At 38.1% G+C, this 20915-nt stretch overlaps 1 protein-coding gene across 2 annotated transcripts in view; it reads left to right on the top strand.

Moving 5' to 3' along the window:
• The window catches only part of RELN (reelin), a 261236-nt gene that overhangs the window by 41943 nt on the left and 198378 nt on the right, over positions 1-20915 (top strand). For both annotated transcript variants that reach the window (XM_072326651.1, XM_072326652.1), the window contains exon 2: positions 395-505. In XM_072326651.1, coding sequence (XP_072182752.1) covers positions 395-505 — 111 coding nt within the window. The remainder of the gene's footprint in view (positions 1-394; positions 506-20915) is intronic.

The following is a 20915-nucleotide window of genomic DNA, read 5'->3' as shown; positions in this document are numbered from 1 at the left end:
TGTAATGCTCAATTTGTGCCTGATTCCTGCTGTAGATGATTACTGGTACATGACTTATGATTCATTTAGGAACAGAAGCTGACTCAAGCACCAATAAACGCCTGTCGTTTACCTCTAAAACAGTCAATTTTCTTTAAGTAAACCCCGAGGAAGTTGCAAAAGTGCGCACTGAAATGTGGTACTCACAGCTTGAATGCTGAGCAAGTTGTTTGGGAAAATTACATGGGAAAGCCAATTTAAAGTCACTGAAGTGTCATAAGTATTGAGAGAAATAGGCAAATTTGCTGTTCAAAAAGTGTAGCCGGTATCTAATTCAATGACAAGAGTCTCCTCACAGTAAGATTTAAAATAGTACTTGTAAATAATTACACGTATTTTATTTCTCTCGTTCCAGTGACTATTTCGACAAGTACCTTCTTTGATGGCTTACTGGTGACTGGGCTTTACACCTCTACCAGTGTTCAGGCTTCCCAGAGCGTTGGTGGTTCCAGTGCATTTGGATTTGGTAAGTCTGAAGTAATTCATGATCTGCAGCCAAAGCTAATGAATACTTGATCATCCAGAGTTTACCAATAACAACACAATTACTGACACAAGTTAATTTAGACTCGGTAATCAAGAATACATGGAAGCCAGATATAGCCAGTGAGATAAGGGTCCAAGTTGGCTTTTAAGAGTTTTTGCTTGTATTTCTTTCTCTACTTTCTCCATCTTTGGTCAACTCTGGTACTGACCAAATTATGATAATTTTAAGAGAAAAAATTTCAGCAGCTGTTGTGTGCTGAACAGTCATTTCTAAATGGAGTGACGTTTGGTATAAACTTAAACATTTACCTCCAATTGTCTAACTATTGAACAGCAAAACCGATTCAGCTTAATGTCAATCTACTTTTTCCACTCACTTACTTAACAATAGCATCTTCCTTAAAACCAGGATACTGACCAATGTATTTTGTACAACCAAATATTTTCTGTGTGGGGAAAAACAGTTATAGTACAAGAGGTAGGAAGGATTTTTTACGGTACAATTGTACACTTCAAGTTCTGTTCAGTGGCAGAAGCCAGGCCAGCTGCATTAGGGACAACTGCTTTGAAAACTCTCTTTTGAATTTCTGCAAGTTATTTGCCACTATATATTCTGTAGACAGGTTGTTATTTGGTAGTAGTTTTTATTAGCCCCACAGAGCTGTTATCATCTGTGCTGAAGGAGGAACGCAACACCAATAGATCTATTCTGTATGTTTTCACCTTCCACTTTGGTCTTCTTGTCTAGATGATACTTAATGATACCCAGTAGTGATAATCCTTCATTGTAATTTTCTTTGCAACAATTCATATAAAACTTTCTAGGGCCTGAGTGTCATATATCAGATGTATACTTCGTTGTAAATGAAATAGTGTGATGTAAGTGAGCTCATGTTGCAAGCAGCACATTATTTAAAACTGTGAGGAATAGCCTGAGAAGAGCTCTGCCCTGGCAAATGCAATATTTTAAATAAAAATCTCAGTTGTTTTTTTGTTTTTTTTTCACTAGCTCCTATCTTTACATATATATTGAAAAAAAAAATGGTCTGAAGGTTTCAGAAGAGCTTATGCTCTTGTGTGTGTCTTTGAAGCCACAGTAAGAAATAAACAGTGAAGGGAAGATGGCAACAGCTTTTGAATTTAAATTTCTATGCATGTACGATGCATGATGTACTGATGGCTCCCAGCATGGAAAACTACACTCTGCAGTGAGAGCTGAGAAGGCTGGCCTCTTCAAAGCACATATGATCTGCATTTAAAATAGTCTGGTAGTTCAAAAGTTTACAATATTTTAAAAGCTACAATTTGCAGTAGAAAGAGAGAGTAGTTTCCACTATATGTAATGAGTAGTTTAATACACTAATAGGTAGGAATGGCATTGTTTCATTTTCTGACACAAACATAAAGTACTTTTTTAAGAAAGCCTAGATCCATCTGTTGTGTCATCATTTCTAATTAGCAAAGAAGCAGCTCCTCCTTTCCATCAAGTGGTCATGATGTTCAGGTTAGATTCAGCTTGCTGAAAATGATTTATTTTTTTTTTTAAAGCTGATAACTGTGTAAGATTCAGAAATCAGAAGTGAAAGATTTATGTGGCTGAGCATAGAGTAGGGGGGGAGGGAGGGGGGACTAAGATAGGCCTTTAAAAGTACGAGGATGGCAATATTCTGAAATTGGGTTGATAGTAGCTGCTTACAGTGTAAGGAAGAAAATTTTTTCTCCATTGCAAAAAAATAGCACTGGAATGCTCCTGTCCACATTACTCAGGAGGTCACATGAGATTATCATCACATTCCAGTCTTCCTCCACTCTATGAAGTCTTCCCAACATACACAGATCTGTCCTTTTCTCCCTTAAGTAGCTACAATTATCTTTTAATTACCTTATTTAGGAATACACTTAATGGAGACACAATCACTCTCAGTTAACACAGTTAGTTAAACACATCAAGAATCTTTGAAGAAAAATGATAAAATGTTAATACCAGAAGGTTTAATTATAAAGGTTAGGAATTTTTTTCTTTTTCATTAAATATTATGTAGTCAAAGAAATAGTTCTTGGCTTCCTCTGGAGGATGATACTAACATGGAACTTCCTGATATATTTATTTGGGAAACTTTCTAACAACTTTTCTAGGGGGAAGTGAGTCAGCTTTTGGGGGATGGAACTTAGAAGTTGTCTTAAGTATTCATCTTTTGTCCCGAGCTAAACCGTTATCTGAGTTCAGACAAAGGTAAAAATTAAAATTGTAAAGCTAAAAGTGGAACCAGGATAAAGCATAAATACATACCGGAAGTCTCACCAGCCAAGATGTGATGATATTTAGCAAAGAAATGATTCTTAAATCTAACTTCTACGAACAGTATTTCTATCTATGTATGACCCCTTTGATAAAATAAATATCCAAAATGACATCTCTCTGGTATCATTTCCACTCTCATGTCCTGATCAGTGGGGTGTGTATCAGGGGCTCATTGCCATGTCCTCAAGTTCTGCCCTTAAGGCTTAATTCCTGCTCATTATCTCCATCTTTTTTAAGCCAAATCATCGCTGATATCCTCAACATCATTCACATGCCAGCTTTCCCTGAGACGTTTTGGAGGAACTCTCCACTCCTGTGCACACTTCTTTTGAGTCTGAGGGCCCTTGCTGCTGTTTTGCCTCCTTTCTACTGCATGGGATGTGTAGTAGCTGCACTGGGGACTTACCAGCCCACCAGTGCTACTCTCCCACATGGCTGGGATGTCCATATGGTCACTGCCGGACTTCTTGCAAAAATATTATAAAAAAGTAGGAAAGAGCAGCAATTAAAAACATGTTGAAAAGCTCCAAATGCAGAATGATGGCTTGCAAATGAGATTAAAGCTCAGTGGTGCTAAGGATCAGTAGAGGGATCTAGCCTGGATAAGTGCAAGAATGCAGCTGGGTTCCTCCAAAACTATGTGCACTTTAAGGCAAAGAGCAAAGCATCATTTCTTCTACTAAGGGAGAAGATTACAGCATAATCCCTCAGCTGAGAACCCAAATCTGTCCTTGTTACAGAAAATAGAAGCCTGTGTAGTTAAGCCAAAATATAAATCTAATTTTATGTGAAATCATAATTAATTATTACACTGATGTTTACATTTTAGTAAGTGTAGAATAAACAAGTAATTTTATAATAGCAGTCATATATACTGTAACCTTTTAAGCTAAATTTAAAAGGGCCTTTAGACCATATGCAGGTTCTGTGATTTGTGGTAGAGACAGTGGATTCACAGCTCTCCCTGCTCTGGAAAGTGTTGCCACAGACCTAATTGGCTAACAGAAAGATTTGGGCTTATTTTCTGCATAAGTTTACACCATTTGTAAGTTACTACGTTTTAAAACAGATGTCTCCTATCTAAACCAAGATCTTAAACTTCTGATGGATCTTAGGCTTTGTTAATTCTTCAGGCGATTTCATAAGAGTCTATGAGAGTGATGTTATCTGGAAACATTTTAGGGCCTGAACAAGAGAATTCTGTGTGCTAGGAAACAAACAAAAAACAGCATATGAAAGATTATTCTTTAAAAGATTATACTGTATTTTTTCCTGTTTTGCAATTCCATGCTTCTGTATTATGAAGTTCATCACAAATTCTGTAAGTAATACCTTGAGTCTCTGGAATTGTTTTTCTTGTTTTGTTATAATTTAAAAGAGTTACAAATATTCCTTAAAGTATGTTGAGCAATAAATTTCCTAGAAGAATGCATGGGAAGAACAATCACCAGAAATAATTTCTTGCCGTTACATTCTATCTTATGCTCTTTTTCTTCTAAATTATTCTGTTGCCTTTTGACAGGATTAAGGCAGTCTTCTGACTGGTATTTTGGTTGTGTACATGGTTGCATTGCAGACCAAAACCAAAAGCCCTTTAAAATATTTTGCTGAAGAATCTCTGTGATTTGGTTCACATGACACATGCAGACTTAGAGCAGATTTACTGCAGGTGGGAGTCATCAGCAGTGTTGCCAATTTTATCCCTGGAGAAAGAAAGGCAACAGGGTGCCTGGGTGGCTGAAGGGCACTTGCACCGCTGTCTCCAAGAAAGCATTGGGATGTGCTGTGGCTGTGCCAGTGGTATATGGGTCCAGAGCAAGCACTGAATGTGTCAGAGGTGCCCATGCTCTCCCTCTGCTCCTGCACTGGTTACATGGTTTTGAGCCTCTGGTGGCTTGTTTTTGGCATCAGTTTATGCTCACACACTGTTGGGTCTGGGGTAATGTTTTGCTTTCAGATTTTGACAGATAAAAGAAAATAGCCCCTGCTAACATTTGAGAGAGAAAAAGACCAACTGTTGGGTTTTTCTTGTTAGGTGAGCCTACCAAGCTGCTCACTCCTGCTCAGTCTTTGCCTCTCTTTGCTTATCCACAGCTTTAAAAAGTAAGGAATAATCAGCAAATACCAGTTCTTAAGAAAAAGTTTTCAGTTACATATATACAACTGCTCTTGAAGTGCACTTCTGTAACTTGCTGAAATTGCTGTGGATCCCTGGTTTACTTTGCGACAAGCCAAATGGGCTCCCAGACCCTCCCTTCACACCGGAGATACTTGCCAGAAACCAAACAGATGGTAAACTAGGAAGAAATGACCCTTGGCATTCTCATTAGAACAGTTGGGGAAGTTTTAATAGGCCCTGATTTGCCTTGTGCTGTATCTAATACCCTTTGAACTGCCACTTTTTCTTTCCAGTTTGTTACAAGTCAACTACTGCCATGTATATTTTAATAGGGATTATCAAATACAATTTGCCCAGAAGTTGTACCAGCCCTCTGCTGCTAATTAGCAAAGTTTAAATAATCACTGAGTTCTGGAATAATTGGAAAGAAACACTGTTTTCCTTGCCAATGCATAATTACCAATTAACAGGGAGATAAAATATCTGTATAGTAGTCATATCTTGGAGAATTTGTTAACAGTCAATTAAATAGTGAGTTAGTGCCAAGCTGACATTGGTCAAGAAAGTTTACGTTTCAGTTTAATTTCGTGGTACTCCCCTCTGCCAAGAGTATGTAGCAAAGCCATAATGAAACTTTCAGAGTTTGTCTAGCGAGATATTTAATTACTCTTTAAATGTATTTATGGCCAAAAAAAAAAAAATTAAAAAAGTTTCAGCTTTATTAACTCATCATGTTGCCATGGTAAAAGCAGTCATTGCTGCTCACCTGACAAGGAAGTGTCCACCTGTTGAAGAGGAAGATTCCCTACATGAGGCAGAAATACCCCATGGGTGGAGGATCAGGATAGCCAGAAAGGCAGTTTCTGCAGAAAATGCTTAAATTGTCCTAGTATGGGTTTAGTGCCACCCAGTTCTATCACCTGAGCACAGTCATCCATTTCTGTAAGCACTCTTGTACTTGCCAATTCCCTGCCATGGAAGCAGTAGCTCAGCCATGCCTCTTGGACATCAAAATCCAATTTACCTAATCGGCTGAGAAGCCCTGAGTTATTCTGCAATTTAACATACATAGAATTAAATTATGGTGTCTGCTCCGTGATTTATTTCAAGCATCCTTGGAGCATTATGAAGATGACAGTAAAATAATTCAAGCTTTTAACCTCACAAATATACCTGCCGCTCTTATTAGCAGTGACATGGTCAAAGTGGCCAAGCTAGAAAAGGAGAATGAGCCTATATAAAATGTGATGATACATGTAACACTGTTTATATTTGTGATTGCAGGTGGGATTTAATACTACAAGCACCACTTAATGCTTGCAAATAGGGAGACAGGCGAACACTGCAATGGAGGCAGAGGGAAATTTTACAGCCCAGTACTGCTTTTAAATGGGCATCTGTACTTTTTAAATAAGAAAATGCCTTTAAAGACAGTTTTACATTACCAAAAGTAAATTGCTAATTGATATGTTGAGGCTGGTCCAATTTCAGCAAGTACATTTACTCAGCAGTAATGGCTTTTCAGGTCTTATATACATCTGTTTGTCTCCCCTGAGGTGGCTGGAAAATTGTAAGGGAAGAATTCAGAGGATCATTGAATTTTAATGGATTTTTTTTTTTACTGCATTTTAGTTTTTAATAAAATGCAAGAGGTAAAAAACCAACATAGAACTTTGTGAAAGTAATCAGTTTTTGGGCTGCCCCACATCCCTAAGAGGATTCTGATTGTGGTAAAGTATGGATTGCCTTAAAAATAATCTGTCAGGTTGGGGATTTTTATCTATTATAATACCCATTGAAAATTGTAACTAATGCTTTTCAGGGTGTACAAATTTTAGGTCTTGTTAATAACATAAAATATATTTTTTTAAATAAGTATACACTCATGCACACATTTTTCCATATGTAATTCTTTCTCCTTATTTCATCCTAACATCATGTACCATCTTCAACTGCTGCATTTTGAAGGCTGTGAGTCACCACATTCTGAATTTCTCTCTCTCTCTCTCTCTCTCTCTCTATATATATATATACACATATATATATTTTAAACAAACAACTGCACATATGATGCCGCTTGTGGCTTTATCTCCATTAAGTTAATAGCAATGATTAAGGCTTTCAGTATCCTGCAATTTCAGTATCTTAAGAGAGCTGTGGTCTGTCTTTTGGAGATCTCCCATGCTGCACAGCAATTTGTGTGATGACAAGGCCCGGTTAATTTCTGCATTATCAGCCCTTACATGTCTTACATGTCAAACTTGGCACCAGACAAATGAGAAAGGCTGGGGTAGTGACTGCATGAGAAAATTTTGTGAAGGTGAAAGATGTTCAGAGTTCCTGGAATGGGATAAAAGTAAAGCTGAGGAGACCTGTGCTTAAAAGTAAAGCTGAGGAGACCAACACTTAAACCTCACCTAACCCTCAGTGTAGGTAACATTCAGGCCTCTGAATCTCAGACATCAAATCAGCTTGCCTGCTTTCATGGGTGACCTCAGAAATAAGGCACTTCTGGTCTAGCTTGAGCCTGTAAGTGCACATGGCAATCTAAAATACATTTTCATTGCTTTGAGAGCTATGTTCAGCTGGACTGATAGGTTGGAGTTCCGTGGCAATTCTTAATAACAGAGAAGCATCTATAATAAAGTAGGGGGAAAAGGCTATCATCTAGAAATTTAGGGCCATCTTAAAACAGCATTGTGTGTGAGAATGCCTCAAGAATATATCAAGCAAATGTTCCTGTGGCTGCATGAGCATCACCCTGCTCACATGCCTTGTCTGTGTTATTTCTTGTCCCATGCCCCTTTCTGTGATGCCTGGCTGTCATGCATTGTGTTGCTACAATCAGCCAGAGTCCCCTCTCCTGACTCCCCTGTTGTGCCAGGACTATTATTTTCCCAGTATTTTGTGTCTATTGGGAAGTGATCACGTATTCAAGCTGAAATTATGGGGTTCTTGGACTTCATCAATTAAGATGCATTGAAGCCTCTTGTAAATGTGAAATGATATTGGGAAATGGTTATTTCTGTAATTCTGAAGACAAGTTTGTAAACTAATTTCTGGCATATTATGGCAAACAAATGTTGTCATCAGTATGCTTTCCCCATAGCTGCCAACATGTTTTCTTTGGAAGTGGAGTTGATGAGGCTTACAGGAAAATGGATTTTAAGAGTCCTGTGCAAAGCTCCTGATGATCACCTATTGTAGCAAATGTTTTTGTGGTTTTCTTATCTTTTCTTGTTGATTATGACTGATAACTGTTTGTGTCTTTCCACAGATAGTTCACAATAAAAATCTGCTCCAGGTCTTGTAAAAAGAGTAACCTAATTTTAAGAATAAACTAATAAAAGGGAATTATTAACCTCAGGCAATGATTGGTACAGCTGTATTTTTATTAGGTGCTGAAGTATATTAAGTAAACTACTCAGCCCTTGCTGCTGAAGTAGGCATGGGAGCAGGGCTGCCTCTCAGATCATGTGCTGCTCCCACTCAGCTGTTGCTGGTAGTGTTGACTTTAGAGAGAGGAGGGTATTGTCAGAATCATGGAGAATCATGGATTGCCTGATACTGGCAGGAAGCTCAGGGTCCATCTGGCTCAATTCTGCTCCAGCAGGGTATGCAGTACCGCAGCCAGGCAGCTTCTGGAGATCTCAATGGAGGAGCCCCACAGTCTCCAGACAGCTGTTCCAGTGATCTGCCACTGCACAGCACGGCGGTGCTTCCTGGTGTTCAGATGGAACATTCATGTTCTAGTTTATGTTTATCACCTCTTGTCCTGTCACTGGGAACCACTGGAAGAGGCCTGGCTCTGTCCTCCTTGCACCCTCCCTTCAGGTTGTGCAGGGGATTCCCCTGTGCCTTCCCTTCTCCAGGCTGAACCGACTCTGCTCTCTTAGCCTTCCTCCCAGAAGAGGTGCTCCAATTCCTTCATCTTCATGGTCCTTCATTGGACTCTGTGTTTCTCCTTACTGAACTTCCAAGGCTGCATCAGCCTTGTGGTGTCTCCTGCCTGCTGAGATCCCTCTGGATGGCAGCACAACTTTGGCACATTAGGCAGTCCTACAGGTTCTGTGTCATTTATGAACTTGCACATGAGGCAAAACATTATACCTTTGCATTGGCACTGAAGAACGTCAGCACAAGGTCACTCATAGCTTGTCCCACAACATAACAAGACCTTAAACATCACCTTGCAAGAGTCTGAGTTGGTTCTACACTGAGTTCAGTCCAGTTGTCCTTGCTACAAAATCACCTGGAAGAAAAAGTGCAGGCCCTGGAATGAAATCCTTGCTCCTTGAGACAGGGCTGTTCTTCAGTTGTGTTCAGCTGGATTTTACTAAACAAAATCATTCCTGTGTCAATCCAGGCACCTTATTTTGTAAGGTTATTAGATGGAGAAAGAAAAAATAACCTTTTTTGTTGTTGTTGTTTTGTTTTGTTTTTTTAACAAAACATGTTCACATTTTGTTAGTTTACCTACTGATTGCTTTTAAATACTTCAATGAACTCTTAGACTCCTCTCATATGAACACTGACTTTTGCTTGTAAAAAGAAATGATGATATTTAACTTAATAACTTTAAGATGTTTGTCTCAGTCCAGTTTATGGGAGGGAGAGGAGGTTCTTTTAATATATGTGTACCTGATGGCAAGGTAAGACACAGTGGGTCAAATGTCACCCCGACCAGTTTATTACAAATCCTAGTTGCTTAGGGAGATGGGGGAGGGAAGTCAGGCAATAGAAAAGAGATAGAAAACAGAAGCAAGGAGTCTTTGCAGAAAGCAAGAGAAATAGTCACCACTGTTGGTCCAGCGTGGCTTGTAGGGCATCTGTTGATCTCAGGAACTCGTCACTGCTTGAAATGGGAGAAAGCTTTGCAGCAAGCAGACCCCAGGGGGTTCTTCTGAAGAGGTTTTAAGAAATGTTTGTCAAGCAAATCAACATACTGTAATCCTGCCCCCATTAGGACAGATAAGGCAGTTATTAAAATCTAGGGCAGGCTATAACCAAAGCATTCTTCCTCATAAACCCAACCCTAAGCTGTTGAATGCCTGCAGAAAACAAATATTAGGAGAAATAGGGGCAATACACGAATATATCATTGGTCCTCACTGTGGGAAGGTAAAGATGTTTTGCAGGTGTTTGAGGATGGTTTGTTCTTTTTTCTAATCATACCAAGTCAAATAGCTGAGTATTGAAAGATCTTGTGGTGTTTTGGGAACACATAGACTAAGCACTCTAGTTGCATTCTACTTTATTTAAAACTGATTAAATAATTACTTGGCAATGCTACTTTGCTTGCATTACTGGAAATAATTAATCTTTTAAAAGTAGCAGTTTATGCATAAAGTCAGCTTTTTGCTTTTCTAACACTGATATTTGTTATATGCTTGTGTCTGGACAAAAAACTGACACAAATATGTTGTGACATTAGAGTCATACTCCAGTTGCATGGCATCGTAGTCACCTTGACATCCTGTGATGTGCTGAAAAGATGAGGTAATTATCGGAAGATTGAATCAATAAATACTGACAGCAATAGCTGTTAAGAAGAAGAATATAAGTGTTAATGAGGTATAGAGTAAAAAACCAACAACTAAGAGCTGTTTTATTCTGCAAGTCTTATTTTTTAGAAAGATTAAGCTTAATTTTTTAATTTCTATGTGAATTGTGAATCTGTTGAAATATTCCATCTGCTTGCTCAGCACATATAAAAAGACTCATTATTTTCTCTGTAAAAATGAAACTTTACTAGATTGCGTAATAAAGGTCTTGATTAAGACACTTCCTTGTTAACTACCTACTTAAATTTATCACTGGAGATGTAATAAGTGGTATCAGAGGGACTGGTGAATGCACTGTAGTTATAATTCAATCATTCAGGCAGCTCTGTCAAAATATTTGCTTACGAAGGCAAAGATGTAATGAACTCTTTAAAAAACTTCAGTCATAATTTGCCAGAGTCCAACCAAAATAAACTCGGATGTACAATACAGAAGAAAGTTGCTTCAGCTGCAGTTTTCCCTGGGATTATGAAAGAGATGCATGGTAGCTTCTAATTGAAGTTTGGCTGGAGATTTTGCATGAATATGAAATTCAGATTTGCACTGAAGAATTTATCAAATGTGTGATAATCTAAAGTACTTTTTGCTTAGTGCAGTCCAAATGTTTATTTGCTCTGCTGAAATACTCTAACTGAGCAGTATATGCAAGATTCAAGAACTTCTCGTTTTGCTGTTGTGTTTTTTGCTTTGTTTTGTTTTTTCTTTTATCCTAGATAAATATTTCTGGAAGACTTTATTATAACAACTTTACACTTTTAAAGCCAGGATTTTTATTTTTTTTTTTTAAGATTTTCTTCCGTATTTTACTCACAGAGGGGTCTTCTCATTCAGTTCAGAGGATCCCTTTGTTCAGTACTTTTTGTGTAGGGGATTTGAGTGACTGGATGGAAGCTGAGGCATTCACACAAAGATGTGCCTTAAAGTTCCCTATTTTCCAATGGTTGACACTGACATGCAAAGTACTTCTGAAGGTCTAATTTTCTGACACTAGCTGCTATTCATTCAAAGGAATGTTGAAAGACATCTGTCATATTTAGTTATGACAAGGAGTTGTGGCAACAGCTGAGCTGGTTCCCCCTAGCTGCCTTTCTGTACTGGGGACAGAAATGGGCATTCTGGGGACGTTTGTCATATTACCCTGCAGTGGCCATCTAAACTAGACAGATGATTTGTCTCCAAGTCATTATTTTTTGCCACTGATTTCGGTAGAAACTAAGGTGAGTAGCTCAGCCGTGAACCTCAACACACTGGAAATTCGAAGTTGAGTGACAGGAATCTCCTGTGTTTTAGTGAGCACCAGAAAACCCTGAATTTGTGCCATAGTTGCTTCTTTACTTGACAGAATGATGTATGATCATAAAACATATGAAGCACTGGGAATGCAAGTGCTGCAAGGACAACTGTACAGTTTGGTATTGATCATATTGTTCATTCTTAGACTAGCTGTGCTTGGTAAAGCAAGCTCTTGTTCTTTAGGGCCAACAGAGCAGTGTGTTACAAAGAGGACCAACTACTGAAGCAGTTGAGTTGGTGGACAGCTCCACTCGAGGACAAAACTGTAGTCTCTTCATGTGGAAAAAATGTTAGCTAGATTCAGTGAACATGGAGGGATGGAACAGATTGGCTTGCAGAGTCTGAGGGACTCCATGATGTTAATAATTTTGTTACAGATAATTTTGATTTATTGGCATATGAAGCATCTAAAGTTTAAGTACAAATTGGAGTATTCCTTGAATAACTGACCTTTGAAAGTCTTAAAAGTCCTCATAAGAGATGTGTAAAATTTGTCAGAAGTGAGCAATAGTTTGGGGAAACAAACAAACAAATAAACAAAGCTGTTACAATCAACTTCGAGTTGATTATGAGAGTATTAAAAGTTTAATACACGTAAATTTATGGCACAATATGTCTGGCCCATAGCAGAGAACTTCTTTCTACCAAAATTACCGCAGCTAATATCCAAAGCATAAATCTACCAACAAGCCAGAAGAAACAGAATGTGCTGTTTGTCCTTGAAGTAAAACATTTACAAGGTGCTACAACTGGTTATTTCCCTTACCTTTTCATATGACTGAGCTTTATAACACCATAATTTGCCAGTAATATATGGAGATTGATATTGTGCACTTATGAAAAATTATTTCAGAACTCTTGTTAATAGTTCCAACATAGGTTTAGTTAAATGGAAAGTGATCATTGAAGAATAGATTTTTAAGCTTGTGAAGGAAATCCAAAATTTTGCCCTCTGAGAAAGACTATTTGCAAAAGAATCTACTGATCTACTGACATTTGCATTGAGTTCCTAATTTCTTCCTTTCTACCCTTCTCTTTAGGAAGGTGGGTACTGCCTAGTTACAAAATGTCACCTTGAAGACATATAAAAACACCAGCCAGGCCAGGATGTACATAGGGGACACCTTGCTTGCTGCTCAAAGCTGTGAGTCTAATAGATTAGTCATGTACACTGTTATGATCAGTGGAAGCCCAAGGCCATTGATACCTACCCACCTGCCAGAGGCACTCAGGGGCTCCCAGTAGGTCTTGCATCCTATCTGCCCTCTACCCAACGTGCCACACATTTCAGATATCACTGAATGTTGCTGTGCAGTTGGTACAGCTGGTGAAGCATGGGGAATTAGAGTTCCTTTAAGCAAAGGGATGTCCCATACCCTGGGCTCCATGGGCTGGGCCAGGCAGGGCTCCAGCAGGGAGCCAGGTGCCACTTGTGGAGCACGTATGTAGTGTCTCGGTCTGGACCCCTGTTTTTCACCCTCTAAGGCTCAGGGCATTGTCTGGTTTGGGTAACAAAACACTTCAGAGCTCAGCCTTAGAAGCAGCTGAAGTGCAGTCATAGTTAAAGTATAGCTTAAAAATTACAGGGAGGAACTTTATTATTTAATAAGTAAATTAATTTATTAAATGAAATTCTATTTAACATAATCTTACTGGTAAAGGATAAGAAAAGGAGAAAAGGTTCTTGTTAACACTGTCTGATTTTATGCTGGCTGTGGAATTTGTGCTATTGCAAACCCTGTGAAGTACTTTCTCAAAAGCTGGTGCAGAAGAGTCTCGCCAGGACGAGTGGCTTTTCATGCGCTGCTTTATTGACTCACATTTGATGGTTTCCCATGTGTATTTATAGGCTGAATTCCAGACTCCAGTGAATGACTCCAAAAGCATTTAATTTTAAACTGAATTCATTTGCAATTTCCAATGGAGGCATCTGCTGATCAGCGATGAGAGGGCCGGGTTCTTGAATCCTATCTATTGTAATCTATTTACAGTTGTGCTTTTGTGCTTATCCCATGTATTTCTTGAAAGGTGAAATGAAATATAAATAGCTTCAAAGAAAACAATGCCTATAATTTTAAAAATTCCAACCACAGATCAAAATGTGTTAAAACTTCAGCTAACACTCACCTTCATGAATCACTGTCTAGTACAAAAAAGACATCGTGCTTCATCTTTATTCTCCTTGACTATTTTAATTGACAAGAAATTCCTCCTTTCTTTACTAATAAAGGAAAAAGTACAGTATTATCTTCATTTATTAGAAAATAAAACCTCTTAACACTGAGCATTTGCACCAGAGAAAGAAACATGAACTCTGAACTGGTAAAAATGAGATTTTGTTAAGTGGATATTTTCAAGGGAAATAATGTAGGCCTGATTTTATGAGTTCTCACAAACCACATGAGCAAAAGTGCCTTGTGTTACAAAAAAGACTGTTCATAGAAGGACTTGCTCTTCACAGTAAATCCTAGTCCATCTTACTTGCAGTTATTTCTTGTTTTTTCAACATGCGGTTCTGTTACAGTTTTTGGAATAAGAAAGGGAGAAACTATCACTCTAATTAGAGCAGCCATGATATGCAAGGAAACAAAAACTGATAGCAGCATAGGAAGCTGCATGTAGTTTAAGAATCATTTTAACTAAGGGAAAATGGTTTAGACTCTTCATAAGCATATTTTGTATTTTTTGTGCCCTGAAGGCAAAAATAGATCTGAAGAGTTTGAAAGCCAGTGTAATGAAATGGTCCTTTTTTAAGGGCAGACTTTGGAAGGAAAAAACCATATGCAGCTAGAGTACTGCTGTTAGGTAAAGCACTACTGTACCACTTCACATGCAATAAGAAGGAAACTGCATCAATTAAATGAGTCAGAGGATTTCAAATTGAAATATTATCAATAAATGCTAACTTGACTTTTTGTGACTGAACTTCACTCCTGTGAAGTACAATAGAAATGGAAAACATTTTTTTGGTAGCCAGATTTTTAATTTTTGGCCAGCTTAATCTAAATTCTAAATATTTGTATATGGTCTTTGCTATGAGTCCCTCCAACTGTGAAATCTTCCATGGAATTTGAACTCTACCTTGTGGACGCTTGTCCTGTTTTAATACCTGAGTGCTGTGGTGCTCAGGAACCATCCCGAGGAGGGGTTGTCACAGTTTGAGTCTGATCCCCACAACACTGATTACGGAGCCTGAAAGCCTGGATTTAAGCTTTGACTTAAAGCTGCCTGAAGTCTTTTTATTGCCCATATTCCTCTTGCAAAATTGTTTCAATACTTCATTTGCTTGGTGATTAGGAAGGTTGTAAGTTACAGCAAATGTATTTGAGTCCAGTTTCTACTCTTTGTTCTTATACAAAAATTATCTTTGGCTTAAACAGCTTCTTTATAACTCCATTATATATAGCAGTAGTAACCTTCTCTCCAAACAGGATAAGTTTATTCTGACTACTTTTATGACATATTTTACAATCTTCTCATCATACATGTAGTCTTTCCCTGCAGCTGCTCCAGCCTAAGTTAATATTTTGAACACAAGCATTCATAATTATGCCCAACAAGTGAAGCAGTGTCTTAGCAATGCTTTACCAGTACTGTACGAGTACTTCCCTGTCATGACTGGAAACAATTGAGTGGGTACATTCTAGGGTAGAGTTTGCCTTTTTTCACATCAGCAGCTCATTGAAAGACTGTGATTGACTGATTTGCATTGAGCTTTCACCTCCTTCATCATTTCTATCTTAGAGCTGAAAGTATTTTTGTCATTATCTAAAGTGCATGATCTTGCACTCAGTGCAAGAGGCAAAGAATTCATACTGTATCCCTTTTTTTTTCTAGTGGTTGGTCATACGCCCTGCTTAAAAAGTTGCCTAATTTCAAATTTTCATGTGGCTTGTGAGTGTCTCCGAGGATCTCGTTCCTGTGATACCTCTTAGGCAATGTCTAAAAATCCTTTATGAGTCACATTTTCTTTATGTTAGGACACCTATATACTGAAATCAAATCACTCCTCAATTTTGAGAAATAAATCATAACCTATAGTGACTGAACACTAAGTTTTTTAATGTAAGGAATCTTCTTCATGTCTAAGCAAAAAGTATAAGACTTATTAGCCTTTCACCAGGCTGTGGCAATTTTCAACTTCATTCTAAGAACATGAACCCCTGCCACAGATATTTTTGCATCTCTCCATTCCTCATTCTTCCAGATTTGTGTGCATTCCCTTCTGTTTTGCTTTGCTTTTAAAGTAGACTCAGTTTACTGAAGAGTTGCATTCTGTTTGCTATATCTCACCTGGCTAACGTGAACTCCCACTTACATTTATATAACTCAGAAAATGTCACTATTGGTGATTTCATATCTGCTTTCATGTTACTGATGAACATGCTAATGACTAGCAACACTCAGGGAAGTGATATTGAATGGTCATTCATAAGTGACAGCTGGTCTAAGTGATTTAATTTCTTAGTGCCATAAATGTATGGTTTGATGTTATAGTGGATTAATTTGAATATAAGAGTGTTGTGTTTTTAAATAAGATGCCCCAGGAAACTCTAAAAGTGATTTTTTGATACTTGTCAGAAATTTCTCATGACCTCTCTTCCAACTTGTTTTTTCTGTCCTTAATGTTATTCTCTAAACAAGTCAATGTGTATTGACAGTCAAAAGAAAAGGTTTCAGGATATTTACAATAGAAAAGCATTGCAGCAGATTCTATCATTTTCCTGCTCTGCTAATTAACAACGGAGCAGTGTTATTAAATGAAATTCAAGCAGTTCAACAAGAATTCACTTGATTAATACATGCAGAAGAATGCCTCTTTTAGTCAAATACCGTTTTCCTCTGAGATCCCATTAAAATTTTTGATCAAAGATTAATTATAACATAGGCCAGTTTTGTTTAAATGACACTGAAAACATCAAGGTCCTTCACATAATGGGTTTTTATGAAATAAAGAGAATTGGTAATTGTCATGAACCAACTGGAAGTCTGCAGATTTCATTTTCAGCCAAATGCTTCACAATATAGGGAAGAATTCTCTTTTGATGATGTCGTATTGCAATGAGGTTTTTCATTTACTTTTGGACCTATTAGCTCCAAGTCTCTTTAGTGCTTGACAGATAAATACAGGAGCTTTAGGATTTTGTGAGCACACCTTTCTGTCTAAAGAAATCAGTGACAGAGAGACCAACGTACACTGGATTTCAAGAGTCTGGTTTTGCTACGGAATTTATTGATTGGTAATTTGTTGGGTCTACTTCTCAAGAAGGAAGGTGAAGATAGCTCTGTACTGCAGTTCTTCAGCAAAACTAATCTGAGGTCTTAAGGAGACAGCTCAAAGAGGTATGTTGTAGAAGAAATCCATATGGGGACATTCTAGGTCTACATTAAGTGTGGAAGCAAGGAGAGTGGGAAGAAGATAATGATGGAAAGGCTGGGAATTGAAGGTTTGCTGAAGCAAAACAAATGAAGGAGTAGTGGGGGATGAGAATAGAACCAAGGGTGATGAGACTGTACAAATCAAAGTGCATCTTCCTTGTGAAAAATTAATCCAGAAATGAAAATGTAGGTTTCTGGAGAGTTAAAACAAATAGCTTGTACAAAATAGATAAAAGCTCGTAAGTCAGCCCTTGGTGGTCAACATGAAACCTCCAGGAATGTACTGCAATATGTGACTTAACTGTATTCATGGTGGTCCTGTAGGAATAAGTGAAGAATGGGATGTTCTTTCTTTGAAAATTTATAAGGAAAAACAAAACAGCAACAACAACAACAACAAAAAAACAACAACAAAACACATCTTAGCTCAGTAAAGCGCTATGGAGAAAACATCAACCTCAAAACAGGAGTTCTGTTGTACCTGCTTGGGTCACTGGACCAAAGAAAAGCATTCTTTAGGGAAATCTCAGCTGGGCAGAAGTTTCAAAAACTCTAAAATAAAGTTTTCTGCAACATTTCTGCAATATTCTGCAGAAATCCTGTGATTTCTGGATTTTAATACGTATTTTATAAACAAAAAAATTGTATTGGTATAACACAGAAATTCAAGAAAGAAAATTACGATCAAATTCTCAGACCTTCTAGTAGAGATCCTGTAAGGATCATAGAATGGCTTGGGTTGGAAGGGATCCCAAAGATCATCGCCAACCCCCCTGCCACAGGCAGGGCTGCCAACCTCCAGATCTGCTACTAGACCAGGCTGCCCAGGGCCCCATCCAACCTGGGCTTGAACACCTTCAGGGATGGGGCATCCACAGCCTCTCTGGCAGCCTGTGCTAGCAGCTCACCATTCTTTTGGTAAAGAACTTCCCCCTGACATCCAAAGAAGGCCTATCCTGATAAGAAGCACAATTATATGTACAACTATACTTATAGGGATGCAGGTAACAATTAGACTTTTTTTTGTCCAGGTGCTCAGAGGCACTTCAGGTACAACTCTGAGCAGAGCCAAGCAACTCAATGATCTCATGCTTTTTCTGTATAATGCATCATATTAAAATGATCCAATTCACTGAGAGAATTTTTCATTTCACACAGTATTTGTGGGGAATGTTAAAGATAATCTTCACATTTCCTTTACTAATACAGCATCTTTAATAAAATATTGGTGAAAAAATTAAAGTGGGAAAGGTATTTTCATTTTATGACTGGGACAAGAAAGCTTTGATGCTTCAGTCTACACTGAATTGTTAGGTTTATTTTGATGCAGACTTCTAGGAAAAGTACAGTACAGTTTACTGTCTTTATGAAGACCTAATTATTCACAGCAGTGATTTTAGCATGGACAGACATAGTAGTATGGTAGTTGAAGCAGAAGTGGCTGGTACCAGTTTGACAGCTCTGGGCTTAGCTCAAACAGCGTATAAAGGAACGAGAGAAACAAAAGCATGCAAAAGTTGGAAGATAATATTGCTTGACTTTGATCTTTCCATTGTTATTCTTACCTTATAACTATAAAATACATTTTGTGCTTAGATAATTTGCAAAGAGCTATCTGTATTCTGTGCTGCGCTACAGAGTACCAGCAGCCCCTGAGCTTTTAATATATTCCACATACAACCTCCAGCTCGAGTTGCACACTGCTAGTAGTTCAAAATATTCACGAGAAAGATAGATGGAAAACTAATTCTGCAAATTATTTCCAAGTGAATTATGGTGATTCATTAAGATAGGCTGCAAAATAAAGACTAGACAGTGCTACAAGCATGGATTGTATCAAATTCATTACGGAGCCAATTAGGAATCACAAATGTTCTGTCTCAAAATTGTTACAAAACGAAGTCATTAGGAGATATGAACACCTGTACATTGCATTTAGAGTTAATATTTGGTGATCTCAAATAAAAGAATGAACCTACATCTGCCTTTATGACAGGGGAAATCTCTATTCTTGTAGAAAATAGCATATAAACAACAACAAACAACATGACAGTTGTGCTGGATTGCACAAGCCTACGTGATTCATTTTTCTGTGGTCATTGCCAATGAAACCATTGGTACTTCCCTAGATTTTATGATTTTCAAGTTTCTTACCAAATTTAAAAAGAAAAAACAAACAAAAAAAACCCTAAAAAATATGTATTTTGTACTAATCTGAGATTTTAATTTTTTTCTTGATAATTTTCATTTGACCCAGAAGAAAAATTTTATTTCTGCCAGTTGAGAGAAAAGCAGCTGCATCACTTATTGAACTCACAGTCTGGGGGAATGTCTCCTTTCTAAACTAAGTCTCAGTGGCTAAAGTGGTCACCAAGGACTTGGGAGTCAGTTTTTTCTTCTGTCTGAGAACAACCTAATTTACATCTCCTACTGCTCCAGAAAGTATCCTAACCAATAGGGAGTGATAGAGAATACCTTTAACTGGCAGAATTGCTTGACTTTGAGTTAGTAATCAAAAACTAACTGGCAAGGGCTATGAAATTCCCTCAATGTGCATGCACGGATGGGAGAGGAAAGAGTGGTCAGCTCACAGGGCAGCCTGCTCAGACTTGCAGCATCTCATTGGTGTTGGCCAATCCTAGATACTCAGTATGGTTACCCAGATGCCATTCCTGGAAGGGCACCACCTTGGGATGTGGGACATGGGGGCATTCCTGGCTCTTCCCAGTCTTTGCATACCTGTAGACACTGAGCAGTTTCTTCAGGAGGCCACCACATTTCCTTCAGCTCACTCCAGAGCAGTTTTGTCTCCATCTGAGTTGACCTGCATGAAATTAAGTTTCAGTCTTTCCAAGCAGCACAGTTTGTTCAATATAGTGTCCTTTTTCCAAGTTGTTCTGGTCACTGCATTCAAGGAATGCTGAAATACCCTTTGAGCAGTCATTTCATTTTTTCCAGACTAAAATATCTGGTGTGTTTGGCCCATGTTGGTACATCAGCTGAAAACTCCCTAATCTATTGAGATGTGACAAGCTTGTTATTTAACAAAAAGCATTCTTTTGGTAATATACTAGTGCCAAAAGCTCTAATTGTGCTGATAAACTCATAGATGCTTTCCACCAGTCCTGTGCACCACATGGATGTCCATGTGTTAAAACAGAGAACACATACATAAGAAGGGTTAATATCTGCGAAAGCTTATGGTACAGTGTGAGATCGCATCAGACCTGCAAAGTATTTAGAAGTCTTACTGAGAAAACAAATCAATTGTCGTACATAGAAGGGCTGGCTGATGGAAATTAGAAAACCTGCTCATTTTCTGAATTATTAATCTGCCCTGAACAGGAAAAAAATGTAGTTGAGACCTTGAGACTGAGAGTTAATTTTGTCACTTTGCCCTCACACTTTTCTGTTGATTTAATTATCTACAAAACAACAACAAAAAAAGGGAACTTCCTTGTAGGGCTGCAGCTATTTGGGCTGTTTTTCCTGCAGATTTGCAGCTAAAAAAGCAGGGCCATGCCTTGATCTTCATATTTTTATCTTTCCCCTTAAATGTTAATGGGACTACTGCTCTCTGGTGTGTTGCTTTGACTTACTGTACTTTTTAAACGTTTTCAAAAATTGCTATAAGATCTTGGAGTATTTATCCCACTAGGTTCCCAGTTGGGCTTACTTGCTCAAAGCGGCAGGCTTGCAGCTAAGTGTTCATTCATGGAACTGAGTTACGTTT

This window comes from Excalfactoria chinensis, chromosome 1 (genome assembly GCF_039878825.1).
Source record: "Excalfactoria chinensis isolate bCotChi1 chromosome 1, bCotChi1.hap2, whole genome shotgun sequence".
NCBI lineage: Eukaryota > Metazoa > Chordata > Aves > Galliformes > Phasianidae > Excalfactoria > Excalfactoria chinensis.
Note: the sequence above shows the minus strand (reverse complement) of the source record. Positions and strands in the feature narration are given on the sequence as shown.